General features: G+C 42.8%; 1 protein-coding gene and 1 long non-coding RNA gene across 7 annotated transcripts in view; both read left to right on the forward strand.

Annotated features, from left to right (window-relative positions):
- The window catches only part of LOC149327230 (atlastin-1-like), an 87,512-nt gene extending 85,907 nt beyond the window's left edge, over window positions 1–1,605 (forward strand). For all 6 annotated transcript variants that reach the window (XM_089562984.1, XM_089562983.1, XM_089562982.1 and 3 more), the window contains one exon: window positions 993–1,605. In XM_089562984.1, coding sequence (XP_089419110.1) covers window positions 993–1,088 — 96 coding nt within the window. In that variant the 3' untranslated portion in view covers window positions 1,089–1,605. The remainder of the gene's footprint in view (window positions 1–992) is intronic.
- Window positions 1,606–11,027: 9,422 nt separating this feature from the next.
- On the forward strand, window positions 11,028–15,155 carry LOC149327231 (uncharacterized). Its single transcript, XR_016286569.1, has 3 exons — window positions 11,028–11,500; window positions 12,307–12,487; window positions 14,166–15,155. It is a non-coding gene; the product is annotated as an uncharacterized LOC149327231 (long non-coding RNA).
- Window positions 15,156–18,930: the final 3,775 nt, after the last annotated feature.

Here is an 18,930-nt window from a genome sequence, read left to right on the forward strand (position 1 = left end):
TATCAGGAAAATAGACCCCTACCTTTAATATTTCCGTAAACGTGTCTTACAGTTTTCCCATTTTCAAAACTATTGTGCGAAATTGTTGGACACATATTGATACAGCCGCTGTACGAAGGTCAGGAGAGTATTTTTCTGCCCTGTTTCCTGGCCATCGCGCGATGAAAAGGGCCAGTGCGCAGAATGTAATCGATAAAAGACTGATTGAAGCGCGGTGTGATTTGCTACTTAAAATATGCAAATGAATTTCGACGCATACTAATGTAAACATAATTTCGTTTCAACTATTGCGAGGGACAGGAACACGCAAAGTTACAGCCTAAACTTGAAGCCGACTCTGCCATTAGGATATTGGTGCCCCGGAATCCGTAGCATATTTACTGGTGGTCGACAAAATATCATTTCTTTGAGAAATTAAATTGAGTCACTCTCTCGCTCCCGTACTGTCCGCTCAAGACTCAGTTATGCAGGGGATAGCTTTAGTGCTCTCCTGGGCAGTGAGTGCTGAAGCCCTGAGGCGACAACGGCGCGGCCATGTTACTTTGCGTGACCTTGAAGCGTACCTCAGTTTCGCTTAAAACGATAAGCTGCCTGCAGCAGGTTTCTCAGCGCCTTGCGCGTCACCAGGATAAGGAGTAGAGTAGAAATTCTACGCGGCCCTTGCAAGATTTTGTAACGCGCACTGCAGCAAGGGAGACTTTTTCAGTCGTCTGTGCTAAGCCGGATTATACCATAGCGACAAATCTTTTACTTTTCCCGGCAAAGAATACTTGGACACTTTCCAGTTTTACAGGTCGCAACGCAGGCGGTTCTCAAGGAGGCAGGAAGGATTGAAAGTTTGTCTAAGCGACCTGCCCATGCGACTGAACATGGACGCTTTTTTTCATGTTTCATGCTTTGATGTCATGCGAAAAATTTATTCTCTGTATTTGCTCTGTTCTCGATCACTTGAGGAGGCGGAGACAAGGAAATAACTCCGAACCCATTTGCAGGATATCGACAAGTTGTTCAAGGAATTTGCCACCAAGAACACAAAGAAAAATGATTCTGGTGCTTCGGCTCGACTGCGTACCACGTCAAGCCGCTAAGAACCGTACTGGAGGCAGAAACAAGGCTAAGCCGCGTAACCCAAGTCTCCACCCCTCTAATCCGTGCTCTTCTTGGCGGCGTGGCTGTGACATCATGTGAGGATGCCCATGACGCCGTCATCCTCCATATCCTTATCGCTGAAATTCTTACCTCAGCAACGTTATATCTTTGCAGTCGCGTAGTTTTCACATTCCACTTTTTCATCTATCTCAGAGCTGAACGCGAATAACAGAGGACATTGTATCTGTCCTGAACCTCTGCCTTCTGCGCTCCATCTTCTTTCTTATTGCCCGGCGAATCCTCCCCCGCTGGGCTTGGAGCACCTCAAGACCTGGAAGGACTTGGAGACCCTGCTGCGCTCGGAGGGTGCGGTCGTGCACGACATCGCCATTGGTCGGGTTGCCAGATTTATGTACCGCAAGAACATAAACTCTTCGAGTGCATTCGGGCCTTGCGGGGGCCTGCCAGCCTGCGTGCTTCAAACTCCTCAGTTAATAAAGTTTGTTTTGATGACAATGATTATGTCGTGTATTCATGGCGCAGCGCATAGACTGCTATCCCGTTTTGCCTCAGGTGCAGGCCGGGCACTGTTCATTTTAGTTTTTTTTCCACATTCAATTCTTTGAATAGACAGCTGTTAACTGTTACATTAGGTTACATGTATGGCCTCAATAGCCGCGACAACCCAAATAACTGACGTTGTATATTTGCTATATCCAATGGGAACTCAAGAAGCTTACTCGGTATGTTACATTCGTAAAGAGCAATCATTTTGAAAATGCCACGAAACCTGAACAAGTACAAAGATTAAGCCTCATCCTTATTTTGATGAAAGTCATGAGCTGCCTTCGCAGCGAACTACAATTTATTTAAAAACGGAACCTTCATTACACTTCGCTATGTATGCAACTTGACGTTACTAAGGCGCGTGAGCCACAGGTCGTATTCCATAATTTTAGCGATCCATTTCCCGCTTTCTGTTTCGTGTCCATTAGGTCCTCTGTCAGTTTTCACTCGGATATACCTGCGGCTTTCAACCGTCTGTGGCAAGCGACCGAGCCTTCGGCTGGTTGGCGACCGGCTCTTTTGATTGGCTAAAATTGGATGCTATGTGCTGCCAATGGTGAGATGGTTCGCAGCGCTGTGTAAAATTCAGCCAACGAGACCAGGCCACTGCCTGCGATATGCTGCCAATGATGAGATTTGGTTGCTAAGCAGCCAATGGGCGCTTCGCTTCCTTCATACACTTGAGAGCTAAGTGATCACTGACGGAGGACGGAATGCACGGGAAATGAACAACGGAAATTGGATAGCTTATAAAATACTGCCCCAGGATTTGTCTTTACCCTGAAGAAAAAATCTTAAAGACAGCATTGGGAACATCGCACTGCTATATAAAAATAGGACTAAAATATAAAAGTATATGCTTTTTTCAGTTAGTATATGATTTGAAAAGCCAGGCTGGCGAATCCAACATGATGACTGCTGCTGCTTATTTGTTCAAGAGGAAGAAAAGTAGAACATAAAGATGATGATAATAATGCATTATGAACCATGTGCATCCTCAAAATGGTAATGCAGTTGAATCTCCGTAAATGCAGCCAAAGAGGAGTTAAAATAGTACTAATTATTTTGGGGGCATGATATTCTGTTTACCCTAATCTACGAGGGTAGTGTTTACAGAACATCGAACTCAAATTCGCCCGTTAGATTAGGGTTAGAATGCGGCGCTCTTGGCAAAATTGCGGTGGCATTTTTCAAAGTGGCCCTGGCACGATATGTAGTGGGAAGCTAATGATTTCTAATCTAGTGATTTTAGTGATCTGGATTAATGGCTGCTTTGAAGGTTAACATACTCTCAGCAACTTACAAATCATTGGTTGTTAAAACGTAGTGAGAGTACTGCGTGAATCGCGAAGACTCCGTCAATGCGCATAAAAGCCAAAGTAGTCAAGGTTGAGCACGGTGTCACACAACAAAGGCGGGGGAGAAATATCGAGTGGTGACGGATATCGAACGTATAGCAAAGCCTGTGATGAGTGTTCGAACGGCGCTTCAATCATATCAGGCCCCATGTTTACATTCGGAATCATCAAATTTAGAGGATACCAGTCCTGAATCGAGAGAAACATTTGTACTGTGCTGCCGTAATTACAACGTAAAGCAATTCGTTAACATATGCTAACGGCGCTTCCACTGATCAGCATGAGCCAAAAGGTAGGGAATGGATATAGAAACGGCGTACGCTCTGCGGTCGCTATCGGCTGGCCCCACTTTCTCCATTGGGAAGTGTAAAAGAAAACAAAAACACATTTCTGTCTAATTATGTTGAAGGGTAAAGGTAAGCCTCATGTTACATCTTCGGAATATATTGTTTTTGCAAATATCATTTCAAAGCGAAAAAGTATTTCGGAAATAATAATTTTTGCAGATGCAATCTCTGTGACCTGGAGGCCATACTGAAGAATAAGCAAAGCGGTCGTATTTCACTTCCCTGCAAATGTTCGCGCCTTATCAATATGGCTGCTTCCTACGTCCACATGTAAGACTAAACGTTCTTTCCTCCGAAGATGTCCATTCCGTGTGAACGCTTTTCATGTGAAAAGGGAGAAGTTTCAAGAGGAGTTCACCCCACGTGTTGAGGTGTCGATTCAGGGAATAAAGAGTAGTAGCATTAACCGCACGAAGTGTAACACGAAAGCATTGAACCTTTACGAAATATGCCCACGGCTGCCAACTGTAAGCTGCAGGACGATGAGAATCGAGTGGTAGCTCAACTACCCTGGAAGTTGAAAGCAATCTAGATTTCAACCTTCGAAAAGTCAACCAAGTCACCACATAGTTCGTCCTGTGCATTCAAAAAAAGTCAACTTGGGGAAAATTTATTTTGCGGGGGAAGCATGATACCGTTGAACAAGACAGAAATCAAGAGTACGAACTCCCACGGCAAGAAGCGCCGTGACTGTACGAATATTTTCATTCGTTGGTAATTTGGCGTTCGAATTTTCGCTCATTGCAGAAAGCTACATGATTATAGTTTGAGGCTAGAAATCCTGATATTGGGAACGTGGTTGCCCCGCCTCTTAAACCTACCTCTCAAAAGAGCAGTGACTCCTTTCAACCACCTTAGAATTCCGCTTGCATAGTACCGCACACTGGCCTATAAACGGTGAAAAAATAACAACGGAGGTACAAACTGTAAGGCATTGCCATTCTCACGAATTCTCAGTAAAAATAGAAACACACCTATACTTCATCTAGGAAAAGCGCTTTTGAAAGTTCCAGCATTTGAGATTAAGTTTTCAAAGAAATCACCGGATGAACCGTTTGGCGCCCACTAAGTCACACTTATGCTATTTAGAACCATGTTAAAAACTTAAAAAATGGTTGACCTTCGATTTTTAGTTGTTAAATTGTCTCTTTTTTACTCGTGCTAGTATGTAGATGGGATTTTTTTAAAACTGAATAATCTTGATCTATGCCGGAAAGGGTTAAACAGGTGATTAATGTTCTGTTTGTGCAAAACGATTATATTTTGCACTTTAACCGCTGTATTGCCAAGTGAACAAGTGTGCAAGACCTCTTTCTGGCTTGAGAGCTTTTAGACCTCTCTTCTCTGTTTTTTAACATTTCGAACAGTTTACTTTCTGCGCCAAGGATGTACGAAATCAGCTAGGACTAAAAGCACGTACATGCTTAACGGAGGTACCAGCCACGTCGTGTACAATTGGACAGTACTAACTGCACATTTCATTCGTTCAAGGTAATAACCTATTAAGCATACAAAAATTCTAAAAAACAGCAAACTACGCAGTAAATATGCACATATGCACACAAAGCCGAGGTCAAATGAGTTGGAAATGCGAGAACTTGGTACAAGTAAAACAATTTCCATGCATGCTAATAACGATACAAAATCAAAGAACGTGCAAAGTAGAGAGCTCATAAAGCATAACAAAATAACTGACCAACAACAACTTGAACAGATGCAAACATAAAAAGCAAAAAGAAATCTGACATAAGACTAATGGCGTTAATTAGATTTAAACAAATTTAAACACCAATGCATTACTGTATCATGAAAACAAATGTTTTAGGTCAGAAAACATTCCTTAGTCAGTTATTTTAATGCCTTTTTAGACCACACATAGTAGCTTCAAACTTATGAAAAGTACCTATTGACTCGTAGACAAATAACTGTTTTCCATCATTTGTTCTATTTTAGGTGTGTGTAGCCTGGTATGCCTGAAATTGTGTGCTGTATCATTGCTATCATATTGCGGAACGTAAATTTTATCTTTGTGTATAACCTGGACAACTTTCATCTGGTCGGCGCGCCGCATAGAATATTATCGCAAAAGCGGAGCTTGACAATTTGAACACAAACGCAGAACACGTTTTTTGCAAAAATAATACTTTGTAGTAGTTGAATTTGCTTGCTGTTCCCCATACCACTGTCCCATAGCAAAGTTCCGTGAAGAGAGGGGTGTTATATTACTGTTGTTTTAGCGAGAGTGGAATTAATTGTGCTATTCTGGATATGACGCCTATGTTCCTAAAATGTTCATTTCACAGGTAAGACACATATGTATTCCGAGATAATTCTTCGCTAAACCAGACGCACAGAAACCTTTCTTCACTTACTCCGTTTATTTATTTATTTACTCGCACATACCTTACAGGCCTCCGCAGAGGTGTTGTGTATGGGGGGAGAGGGGGGTCAAGTGCAGAAGTTTGTGTAAAGTAGTTAAGAAATAAAAAGCATAGTAAAGGTACAGCAACGAAAAACAAGTGAGTTCAGTTAATAGCATATCGCTGTTCACGAAAATTGCTAAAGGTACAAGGAAACCATGCATCATGGAACAAAAAAGTGCTGACGATTACGTTACTTCTTAATGCGAAATTAGAGCGCAGCTCACAAGCTGTTTCAGCTTTTCAATAGAATGAGGCAAAGAATTCGAGCAAGGCCTAATCATCATCATCATAATCAGCCTGACCAAGCCCACTACAGGGCAAAGGCCTCTCCCATGTCTCTCCAATTAACCCTGTCCTTCGCGAGTTGCGGCCACCGTATTCCCTCAAATTTCTTAATCTTCAATTCAAATTGAGTTCTTTTTATTTCCTTTTTCAGAGCAGGCGACAGGACAAAAAGCCATGACAACGGCTTGACGCAGGTCCTGCCCATCTCACCCATCCATCTAACTTTCTGCCGCCCCCTGCTACGCCTGCCTCCTCTTGGAATCCACTCCGTTACCCTTGAGGACCAGCGGTTATCTTGCCTTCGCATTACATGCCCTGCCCAAGCCCATTTCTTCCTCTTGATTTCAACTAGGATTTCATTAACACGCGTTTGTTCCCTCACCCACTCCGCCCTCTTCCGATCTCTTAACGTTACACCTATCATTTTCCTTTCCATAGCTCGCTGCGTTGTCCTTAACTTAAGCTGAACCCTCTTTGTTAGCCTCCACGTTTCTGCCTTATAGGTGAGTACCGGTAAGATACAACTGTTGTACACTCTTCTCTTAAGGGATATTGGTAAACTGCCATTCATGATCTGAGCGAACCTCCCAAATGCGCTCCACCCCATTCTTTTACTTCTCGTTATTTCCCGCTCATAATCCGGATCAGCTGTCACTAAGTGCCCTAAATAGACATATTCTCTTACTACTTCCAGCACCGCGCCACCAATTGCAAACTGCTGTTCTCTTGCTGCACTGTTAAATATTACTTTGAATTTCTGAATGTTCATTTTTAGCCCCACCGTTCTGCTCTGCCTGTCCAATTCATTGATCATGCTTTGCAGTTCATGTCCTGAGTGACTTAGCAAGGCAATGTCATCAGCGAATCGCAAATTGCTTATGTATTCTCCATTAACTCTTATCCTCAACTGTTCCTATTTCAAGCCTCGGAATACCTGCTGTAAACAGGCAGTGAATAACATTGGCAAGATTGGGTCTCCCTGCCGGACACCTTCCCTGATAGGAATTTTATTGCTGACTTTATTGAGAACTATGGTAGCTGTGCAATCGTTATAAATATCTTCCAATATTTTCACATGACACTATTCTACAACCTGATTCCGCAATGCGTGCATGACTGCTGACGCTTCTACTGAGTCGAATGCTCTCTTGTAATCAATGAACGCTATAGAGAGCCAAGAGATGAATAAGGCGGGCTATTTGGTACATCATTTGAATAGAAACAGCGCATTAGACGGGACCAACAAGAGAGAACACACAGACACAGGTGCTGACTGTCAACTGAAAGAAGTTTATTGCAGCAACGGCAATATGTAGAACCCATATATCCCCTACATGATAAAAAACAAGAAAACATTAAAACTAGGTTACAAGTGTCATTGCAATCAGCCATGGAGAAATCTGATTTCTTTTCTTTTCAAGTTAATGGAAGGAGTGCTGACGCACTTCTCTCCTCGTTTATGAATGACATAGGCTTCAAATATTTCATGTTCAAGCTGGTTCTTGTAGCGTTTAAGAATCTTTGTCCGCTCCAGAGTGGCAGTGCACTGGCACGTTGTCACGTGCTCAGGCAAGTTTTTTCTTATGCCATCTTTAATGTCTCTATTATGCTCTCTGAGCCTGTCATTCAAGCATCGCCCAGTCTGTCTATATAGAGGGGCCGGTTATATTCTGCGCATTTCTCTACCACCTGATTGATAGCGTGAATATGGTCTATTTTCGAGTATCCTGTACGAAAGCCTGCCTCATCAATTCATTGATTGAAGTCTAAGGTTGTCCTGACCCTATTAGCGATTACCTTAGTAAATAACTTGTAGGCAAGTGACAATACCCTTACAAAAATGGATATCAACTTTCTTTAGAATTTGTATTAACATTCTATTGACTCTAGTAACCTTGTAGTAACTTTTACATTCTATCAACAATTGTTCATACAACGTTGGTAGAAGTTACTTCTTTGTATGTACTCCTGTCAATAGAAAGTTACTAGAAACTAATTTTTACATTCTATGTACCTTTGTCAATACAAAGTTGGTAGACTGTTACTTCTTTGTATTTACTCCTGTCAATAGAAAGTTACTAGAAAATCTGGGTACAGTTTGACACGTTGAGAGAAGTAAATGAACAAACTGCATGGCGTTCGAGGTGATTAACACTATTTTGTTCGCATAATCGTGACGACATCTTACCTGATTACATGGTGGAATCTGTTGCAGCTAGTCAACAATTTCACTATATCGAAAAGCGACGAACGTTATTCGCAGCAAATGCGTTTGGAATGTAATCAGGATATGGGAAAACGTTTTAAAACAAAAGATATATTCCATTTTAATACTTTATGTTCTTTACGGACTGCTGTGAGCAGAAATACTCTAGAAAGTGACAAAACATTTTTGGTCATGCGAATAGATGCCTCAAATCATGTACTGTAGGCGAACACTTCAAAGCTATTAAAACAACCTTGAACACTAAACAAACATGACACTCATATTCCCTTAGCCGAGCATATTCTATTAACATTCGTTGATAGGAAGTTCATACAATTTCCTTACTGCTTTCTATGTACTGCTGTCAGTAGAAACATACTAGACACCGACAGAACGTTTTATAATGAGAACAAATGCCTAAATTAATTAAGTACTCTAGCCTAACATGTCAATGCAACTAAAGCAACCTTGAACACGAAACAAACATTTGCAGTCACATTTTCTTAGGGCATATTTTATCAACATTTGTTGATAGAAAGTTCATACAATTTTCTTACTGCTTATATACTGCTGTCAATAGAAATATACTACGAACCGAGAAAGCATTTTGGCGATGCGAATAAACAAATAAAAGCCTAAAATAATCAAGTACTGTAGCCGACAACTTCAAAGCGGCAACTTAACTAACCTTGAAGACGAAACAAAAATTTGCAATCACATTCCCATAGCCGAGCACGCTGTGGATTTTTAGAAATTTCAGTTCAATTTTCTCAATACTAGCTTTACTGCTTTCGCATTTTCGAGTGCGGGGAAAAGGGCAAAGTTCATAACAGAACATTTATCCCGAAATTCAGAAACGTGCCTTGAATTGAAGACATTTAGTGACAATTTTTGATTGTATGAAGTCTACGAAAAAAGTTACCAGCAAACGAAATAATTTTGGTACAAAGTGAATGAATTCATAGAATACTCAAGTATTATTGCCTCGCACTTCAAGGAAATTAAAAGAACTTTAAGAAAAAATAGGAGCTAGTGATTGTGTTACATAAGCGCAATGATGACTTCTTACAGCGAATCAGTTTCGCTGATGGCTCATTCTACACGAAAACAATGCTTTGTGCTGCGTATTCGTCCTTAAATTCTGTACTCAGGCAGTCATTAAACAGATTTAACATTTCAGAACTAACAAAGAATTTCAGCAGAGCTGTACAACAACTCTGCCAATTCGAAACACGTTGGTGTTGCTATTGTTGTAATTCTTGATAGGTCATATTTTAACGTGCAGTTGAACAGTGATGTACCGTACGACGGTGCTAAAACACACTATCATTAAGAACGTTTCGCTCTGAGGTTTCAGAGGGAATATTGTTGCGAGCTACAAAACAAATCAAGTTTAGCATTGCACCGATGTGTTTCCACACTCATTGAATGACACGTTCTCGCTAGCCCAAATGGCGCCCAAATTATATCACCAGCTTCCTGAACCTGCACCGCAAGCACACTTTCCCTGCACACTGCCCGCCATGCAAAAGTGCCCGGTACACTTTATGCCACTCCACGTGGGAGCGCCCAATTTAAACCCTCGCACTACCCTCCTCCTCGAGCGACCAGCAATGGCTGATCGCACGGGACTGAAAAACCCCGCGCGAAAAGGGCCGCACCGCTTCGCGCTCTGAGTAAATTCTGTGTAACGTGTGCAGGCTTACAGCTTCGAGAACTCAAGTTGCTTCGTTCCTCGGCGACTGTACATGCGAAATTTCAGGCAAGGCAATATTAATTTTTATTCATGTTCGGCGGCCGATACTATAAAGAGAAGTATAGAGAAACAAAACAGGTAACCGCGGCCCGCTGTACTCAACTGCGGTAACAAGGGCTTTGCATGAGGAAGGTGCACGGCAATTGGAGCACTATAAGCCCTCATTCTTGACTTGTTACATTTTTCGCTAGTACTGAGCCACAGAGGAGCTTCCAGTATGGAAAAAGCTAGGGTGAGAGCAGCGCTTTGAGCACCGCTAAAGCACAGGCGCAGTGCCTCTTCCGCATCTTCACTTGCATCTCCTTCAACGCAAACACGGTACGAAGCTGTGGCGAGGGAAAACGTGGTGATAGCTGTATTTTCTATCTTCCCGTAATGCAATGATTAAGGAATCCTGGAATAAAGTGTTGGGTTTTAACGTAGTCATACGGAGTAGACGCGCGAAAGCATGTGTTCATTCTTCGCCTTTTCTTACTGCCATCAGCGGACGTGAGGCCGAGCCGAGGACCGCGTAAGGCAGAGGCAAAACGCAATCAAGGAAGCACACAAAAAGACTACGGTAGCGCGACTGTCGGCGGGGCTCGCTCGAGCAAAGAGCGTGCAAGGTGTCCAATGACGTGATATAAACACACACAAAACAGAGGCGATGCTGCAGCGCAGCCTTGAAAGTTTCGCGCGTCACGCTAGAGCGGCGTACACACACATACGTACACTAAATCGCATGAGCCAAGCTGTGTAGAGTACGCTAAGCCACACAATATGCGAAAATAAAAACCGAAACCAGTAGCGTTTGGCAACATCATCATCATTCCTTATTCTGCGACGCAGTTACGGGGAGCTGAGTTATAGCCTTAGAACTAGGCAGACAGTGCAGCGGCTGCGGCTTTCCTGGCCCCAGATGCGTCGCCTGTAGCTGCCCGGCATGCTGCCCGGTTTTCCAAGCTTTCGTTCGCAGCGCCGCCAGAAAGAGATGGTTGTGAGTAGTCGCATTTTTTCACCTCAATCATTCCAATTTGCTGACTTTGTAATTGAAACAAAATATTTTGTCGTTTAATGCAACAAGTTTGTGGCAAAAAGGGCTTTATCAATTCTTTTTTTAACGCGTGTAAAGTTAGGCGACATTAGCGCCACCTTTCCGTTCGCTGGCGGCGGATTGCGAGTCTCATGTTGGCCGCGCGCTACACTATCTTTTTTAGGACGCTGAAACGACTCTTTGTTGATGGGGTGCGACGCTTGTGAAGTTCTGGGTGCGTTTCTTCAGTTTGTTTGTGTTAAATGTGCGGCCTCGTTAGTGTTGTGGTAGTGTGACTGAACTCGGAAGGTGACAGATGGCTCCAGTGCTGCGGAAGACGTTCTTACGCGCACGCAGTGCTCAAAAACTGCTCTGACGTACTGCACGCAACCACGCCGAGAGCGGCCGGCGCCCGATGCCCGATAGAAGAAACGGCTTGCCGTGAACGTTGACAAATGTAAGTACAGAACTGGAAAGTTACTTCTGCGATGTGTCGGGGGTATGATTGAGGGCTGCGAATGCATTTGGGTTGGTCTTCACGCCTTGTTCGCAGTGAGGTGCAAAATGCGGGCACCACGCGATCGTTTGCAGAGAGAAGGTGTTCTGACACGCTCGCTTGCCAACTATGCAACTTTTAACCCGCCGCCTCACGCTCTTTGCGTCAGCTCCTCGCGCACGAGTTATGTGATAGAATTTGGTTGCACGCCGAGAACTATGGGGTGCTGCTTGATTCGTTATTCCGAGTGAACAGGAGCAGCGCGTGAAAAGGAGACCATAATAACGAAAAGTGCTTGTAGCGGCGTGCGTCTTTTGATTCTGCTGCCTGAGTGTTTACTGGATAAGGAGCATTGCCCGTTCTACGTCGCAGTTACATCAAGTGCTGTGTTTCTTGATAGTTCTGGTCAACGAAACGACGATTAAAAATAGCAGAACCATTCCATTGCAGTGCAGCTGAGGTAATCGCACAATGGAAGGTTTGTTGTCATTTTATTTTTTTACGTTCACTACATTTATGTCATTCCCTCATTTTCAGTCTGAAGCGATAAAAGTATAACGTGATTCGCCAATAATAGCTTTAAGAAAAGTATGACAAGCTTTGTAAACCATTTTTTTTGCTAACTATTGGAGGCATAGGTAATTAATCATTAGCCTCCACTCATGAACACATTGGACTGAACAGCTAGAGGTTGTAATGGGATGTGCCTTCTGTGATGTTTATGAAAGCATGGCTCTAATGCAGCCTTTCTTCAAATGCACCCGCAGTCAAGCCCTGTACAGCTGCTCCACCGGTATCATCACGCTACTTTTGCACCAGCTTTCATCTGTCATCGAGCCAATGCTACCTCAACCAGAGGCAAATGACATCAAGACCTGCTGGTTCAGCCTATCAGCCATTGACACTGGATATCAAGCATGTGCCACTTGTAAAAGGATAGGTAGACAAGTGGGTATATTTTCCTTGTCTTTTTTAGCCTGCCAAAAATCTTCTGCTCCAGGCTCCCTCTCTCTTTCGTTTTTTTCTTTTAAAAGAGGACCAAGAGAAAGGGAAAAGATATTGCGGGCATCATGAAAGCACTCCCCTAGTCAAGTGCATTGTGTTATAGTGTGAAATGCTTTTTATAGTTTTTTCCCTCATGCCTCTCGTGCTTGGAAATCTTGACCACAGTATAGACCAAATTAAAACAATTATCTGCTTCATGACCTTTATACAGCAGTCTAAAAGCAGCAAATAAATTTTATAGGTTTACTTCAGCAGTACCTACCTCTTACGAGGTATGGCATGTTTGAAGTGAACCAGTGATGTGATAGGCATGGCCTAACGGGCAATGCATAATTGAATATTGGCGTTCAAGTGGAGCACTCTGCCTTACAAGCATATTTGTTGCTAGCATCAATAATTGATACCTTACCAGGTTATCCTTGCATTACATGAAACCCTGTAAAGCTTATATTTTAGCTGTACAGAAGAAAGGTGCTTATTCGATATGTCATGAGCATTGCTGAGGTTTTCTTTCACACTCCCTTTGTCACAACTGACTGCACTGTACAGTTGAAATGCATTTGGAATTGAGTATTGGTGCATTGTTATTTTTATTCATGCCGACGTTCAGTTACTGATTGCATTACACTAGCTGAGCCTAAGTCAACAAATATTGCTGTGACCTTAACAAGACCCCTGGCTTTACTTGAACCGATGCATTTGATGTTGCCTTTCTCCCGTACCATCAAGGTTTGTAATAAGCTGTGTAAATAACTTAATTTACTTTCTCGAGGTATTTATTGCTGCAATTAGTGACAGGTAATTTCCTAAAGAACAACCTAAGTGCACATTTTTATCTTCTTTAGAACACTTGTTTGCTTGTTTCCCTTGTATTCTTAACTTAAACAGATATGAGCAGGCCTCAGCACTGGAGGGATGTGCTGCGGGACAAATAAAAAACTACTAGTCCAGGTGCTCCCTTAGGGGCACCTTTCTGAGGCTTTTATCGCTTGTAGTTCTATGCAGCTTTACTTACAAGTATTGTATCTGATGCAGTGTGTGCCTTAATATTTTGATTCATTTGCTTTAGAGTGTGCCACTCTTGCCCTGACGAACTTGCTCACCTTTGTACTCTTTGTTCATACATTTTCCCCTAACACCTGGTATAGCTCCAAATGATACATTATCTACAGCAACATGTGCATTATATTGCAATGTCTTTGTGCCATCACTTTTGAAAACAAAAGCTGCCTGAATTTTTGTGCAGACAAATCAGAAACACAAAATAATTTTCATATTTAATGGCCTGCATGTTATCTTCATATGACTGGAATGGCTAAATATCTCTTCGTGGTAGCCTAATTAGGTGTAACACGTTAATGTCAGTTCCTGTGAATATCATTCAGTCTTCGAATGTGGGGGCAGAATTGAACACAACAGCATGTTATAGCTTTTTCTTGTTCAAGGACGCATTACATTTAGTTCTAGTCTTATGACTGCTGCCTATGCTATTATTCAGCAGCCTTATCAAACTCGCTCGGAGTGCTGCATTTTAGTGCACATTTAACTGATTGTTGCTTCTCCGTGTTTGATTCTATTAGAAGTTACTATAACTGTATACTTTGAATGTTTTCTTGTGCAGTTCTCTTGCTGCTGCATTCTGCCATGGAGGAGGCTACCTGTTCGTGCGCACGTCTCATCACTAGGACGCTACCTCTTCCGCTGGTGATGCAGACAAGTAACGACAGGGTTAATAGGAGAGGCATGGGAGAGGCCTTTGCCCTGCAGTGGGCATAGGCAGGCTGATGATGATGATGAACAACAAGCAGGCTGCCTGATATTGAGGACAAGTGTCAGGATAGTGCACCAACAAAGTCGCTTAAGCATTTCTGTGCTGATGCATTTTTATTAAAATCAGCTCATAGCTTAATATCTACATACATGGGGACATTTAGCATATGTTTGGCATCTGTTTGACTTTTAATTCGCTAGTGTTTGCAGCCTTTAATGTTGGTCTTAAGACAGTGTAAGCATTGTTTCACTGTGTGGGATTTTTTAGCTGTTTTGGAGAGATGTGTGCGTATGCATGCAGTTTTTTTCCACGGGTTTGTTATGTGGCTCATGGAACTTTCATGTTACAGAAGAAGTTATTTCGTTTCTGTGTTGTACAGGAAAGTGAGCAGTATTTATATGCACCAGGTGTTTCAGGGAAGAATAAGTAGTTTTCAAAAATATGGCTTTTGCTGCATAATATTACCAGTGGTAGCAGACACCAGAAAGCCGGTGAGGTGTATTTAGTAAGCTGGTTAACTAATTTCTGATAATTAACTTTTTAACTAACACAGGTTTGCAACTGGTTGCAGTTAGAGACTTTTAGCCAGTTGTTCGTAGTAGCCATATCAGTTTCTGGAATGTACAAAACATGATTACTTTCGCCGCTGTGGCTCGACAAAATTTGGCTGCATCGTGCGAAAATACATGCGCTTTTGAAAGCACACAGGGAAAGAAACCCCTCCAGTGCATGTAACTGCTACAAATCTCTAATGGCAACTAGACGCCCAACTCTGATAGTGAAGGAATCATATTCTTAGCGGTAAGAAACAGACACAACACCAAGATACACACACACAGGACACCCGCTAGACTTCAACTATCTTTACTGTACACTTGTACGACATAAATATGTATCACTGAGCACACGCAGGTGCCTCGTCATCCGCAACAGGTCTAACTACGCCCTCCCCTCTCCTCCAAGGCATACGGTTGCGCCGATAAACAATCTCTTTTTCTGCCAACGCCAGGGAGGGAGTGCTTACACACGTCACCCGCCTCTTGAATACGAAAGACTTCGATAATCTCTCTTTCTTTTTTCTCGGCTCCCAGGCCTTTCGTATTCAAGAGGCGGGTGACGTGTGTAAGCACTCCCTCCCTGGCATTGGCAGAAAAAGGGATTGTTTATCGGCGCAACCGTATGCCTTGGAGGAGGGGAGGGCGTAGTTAGACCTGATGCTGATGACGAGGCACCTGCGTGTGCTCAGTGATACATATTTATGTCGTACAAGTGTCCAGTAAAGATAGTTGAAGTCTAGCGGGTGTCCTGTGTGTGTGTGTCTTGGTGTTGTGTGTGTTCTTACTGCTAAGAGTATGATTCCTTAAAGCCGTTACCAACTAGCCCAACTTAATGTTTTAACGAAGTTTCTGATAGTGAAAAGGTTCATTAATAAAAATTAGCTAACCAGCTTACTACGTAAGACTCTTCACAAGTTTTCTGGTGCCTGCCAACACTGGTAATACTATGCTGAAAAAGCCATACATTCATCTCAAAATACCTGTTTTTTGAAAATTACTTAGTCTTCCCTGAAACACCTCGTATATATGTAAGAAAAACCTAACGGGATTTAATTGACGACGTTTTGGTTGGAGGGCCAGCCGTTTTCAAGTGTACTACAGCATTTGAAGCACACGGCTTTTGTTTCGAATGCTATACTATACTCGAAAAAGGCTGGTCCTCTAGCCGAAACATCTTGAATTAAAACCTGTTATGTTTTTCAATTGCTGGTGTGTCAGTCATTGTTACTCAGAGGGAACTGAGGGGAAGTGTGCCGAAGGCAATATTCTGTTCCTCTATTGTTCTCCATAAAATATTATGATGCATCATGCATGTGTTGTAGCGCGTATGTACACTTGTGCACAATAAATGTAATAATTTGCATTTTGCTTCTATTATTCTTTAAGCACTCCAGGATAGTGTTCACAAAATGATTTTGAAGTGATAAAACTATGTTGGTAAAAGTGTTGTACTGTGTAGTTAACATACACTTTTCCAAAAGTTGATGTAGGAATTATACTTTCTTCGTACTTGAGTCTTTTGAATAACAGTGGCCAATTGTCGGAAGACGGACCGTTGATAGGGTGTTGGTAGACATTGTCGGTATGTGGTTGATAAGAAGTGTAAAGACTTTCTATGTACTTGAGTCTTTTGGATATCGGTGGCCAATTGTCGGAAGACCGTTTATAGGGTGTTGGTAGACATTGTCGGTAAGGGGTCAGTAGGAAGTGTATACAAACTCGATAAGGGGATGATAGGAAGTATAAAGACTTTCTATGTACTTGAGTCTTTTGGATATCGGTGGCCAATTGTCGGAAGACCGTTAATAGGGTGTTGGTAGACATTGTCGGTAAGGGGTCAGTAGGAAGTGTATACAAACTCGATAAGGGGATGATAGGAAGTATAAAGACTTTCTATGTACTTGAGTCTTTTGGATATCGGTGGCCAATTGTCGGAAGACGGTTGATAGGTTGTTACTACAATGTACAAAGGCGTTTAAAAGACTTTCTATTCAATGTTGATAGGTTCTATTAACAATTGTCGAAAGACTTTCTAAAGAATGTTACTAAAAATTTTTGTAAGGGTAAGCTGATCGGTCTCTAATTCTTCAGGTTCTTGACGTCTCCATTCTTATCAATTAAGATAATGTTAGCGTTCTTCCAAGCTCTAGGAACGCTGGAGGTCACAAGGCATTGCATATACAGGGTGGCTGGTTTTTCGAGCACAATCTCTCCTGCATCCTTCAACAAATCTGCTGTTATCTGATCCTCACCAGCTGCTTTCCCCCTTTGCATTGCTCCCAAGGCTTTCTTTACTTCCTTTTCATTACTGCCGGGATGTCCCATTGCTGGCTCTACTGCCTCTCTCGGTAACATTCTGATTGCAATCGGTACTGTATATATTTGTGTAAAACTCTTTGGCTACTTTAACTATATTATCAATATTGCTGATGACAGTGCCCTCTTTGTGTCTTATCACATACACCGGGTTTTGAACCATATGCTTAATTTTCTCTTCACTGCTATTACGCTACCTCCGCTCTTTAGAGCATGCTCGATTTTCTCCATGGTAAACTTGCTGATGTCGGCTACCTTGCGCTAATTTATTAACTTCGACAACTCTACTAGTTCTATACTGTCTATGGAGTTAGATGTCTGCATGCTTTGCCGTTTCATAATCAGATCTGTAGTCTTCTAAGATAGCTTCCCAGTATCCTGTCTAACCAACCTACCGCCTACTTCTATGTCGCGCTCCGTAATGATATGTGTGAGACGATTGTTCAATGTTTCAACATTACGGTCGTCATCTTCAGTTAAAGCGGAAAATCTGTACTGCAGCAAATTCCTTAATTCTTCTACTTTCCCTCTTAATGCTAACTCGTTAACAGACTTCCGCTTCACTAATTTCCTCCGTTCCCTTTTAATATCTAACTTAATACGAGACCTTACCATTCTGTGGTCGCTATCTTCAAGGGATTCCGCGCCAAGCGGTTCTGGGAAGCGGCTGTGGGTTGACCACAATTAATGCTTTCGATAAGCACACTTTTGAATTTCGAAAGTGTCTTTGGTAATTTTTTTGTCATTACTCGATAATTAGCCATTAATTAGTTACCTGTCATTGCTTAGTAAAATTGTTATCTTTCACACATAGTCCTTCTTCAAGGTACACTCCACTAACAGTTCTTGATTGTCATGAAGGAAGTTTCTTGTCGGAGAAATATATGGATATATGCTCCACTTGCTGCACCAATGCCCGGTTCTTAAAGACGAGGTCTATACAAGTATTTCGCGAGGTTGTCACGAAGGACTTCCACCGGTTGCCTCGCTCATGGCTCAGAAGGAACTGACAGAGAATAAATTATTAAGGCGAAAGCCTTTAATGGCCCATACTCCCGTCCGTCCATCGGCGTTGCATCCAGCCCCTGGGTGACTCATCGACAATGACGGGTGTGCACCGAGATATGTGAGACAATTACTGCGTAATTTTTTTCTTCAATTCCACTTTTCATTTTCATTACCGCCGCACTTTCTCTTTTTTCTTTCACTCCCACTACACACCCAGACGCCAGAGAATTACTGCCCCATTTCCTTTCCTCAAAAAGCGTTGCGTTCAAAGGGCAAGGCATCGCGCCGAACGGGTGGTGGCGTTCCGTGGGCTCCCTGGCAGCGCTACAACACGCTCTCGCGTTCCACTCCTAAAGACTAAGCTTAAGCGTCATTAATTAGCAGTTAATGTGTATTAAGGCGGAAGCCTTCAATAGCTCATGCTCGCGGTGTTCGTCCGTGGACTGGAATCGTGCCAACTGTGGCCTGTCCTCCACGCAGTGGTGCATCCTTCTCCCCTCCTTAACAACCGGCACGCTGAGGGGGGGGGGGGGGCTGTGCATAGCAGCCGTTACGTCACACAACAGCGGTAGAACGAGCGCGCGCGCGTCGGCGGTGGGAGCTGCCCAGCCGGTCCTTCGCCAGACGTCTGACCATGGTGCGATTCCCAGCCTCGACACACTTTCTTTTTAAGTAGCGACGCCGAAACGCGGACACATTTCCTAACATGCCTTGGTCACGACGGTATGAGGCAT

This window comes from Amblyomma mixtum, chromosome 10 (assembly GCF_055824585.1).
Source record: "Amblyomma mixtum isolate Tamu chromosome 10, ASM5582458v1, whole genome shotgun sequence".
Taxonomy (NCBI): domain Eukaryota; kingdom Metazoa; phylum Arthropoda; class Arachnida; order Ixodida; family Ixodidae; genus Amblyomma; species Amblyomma mixtum.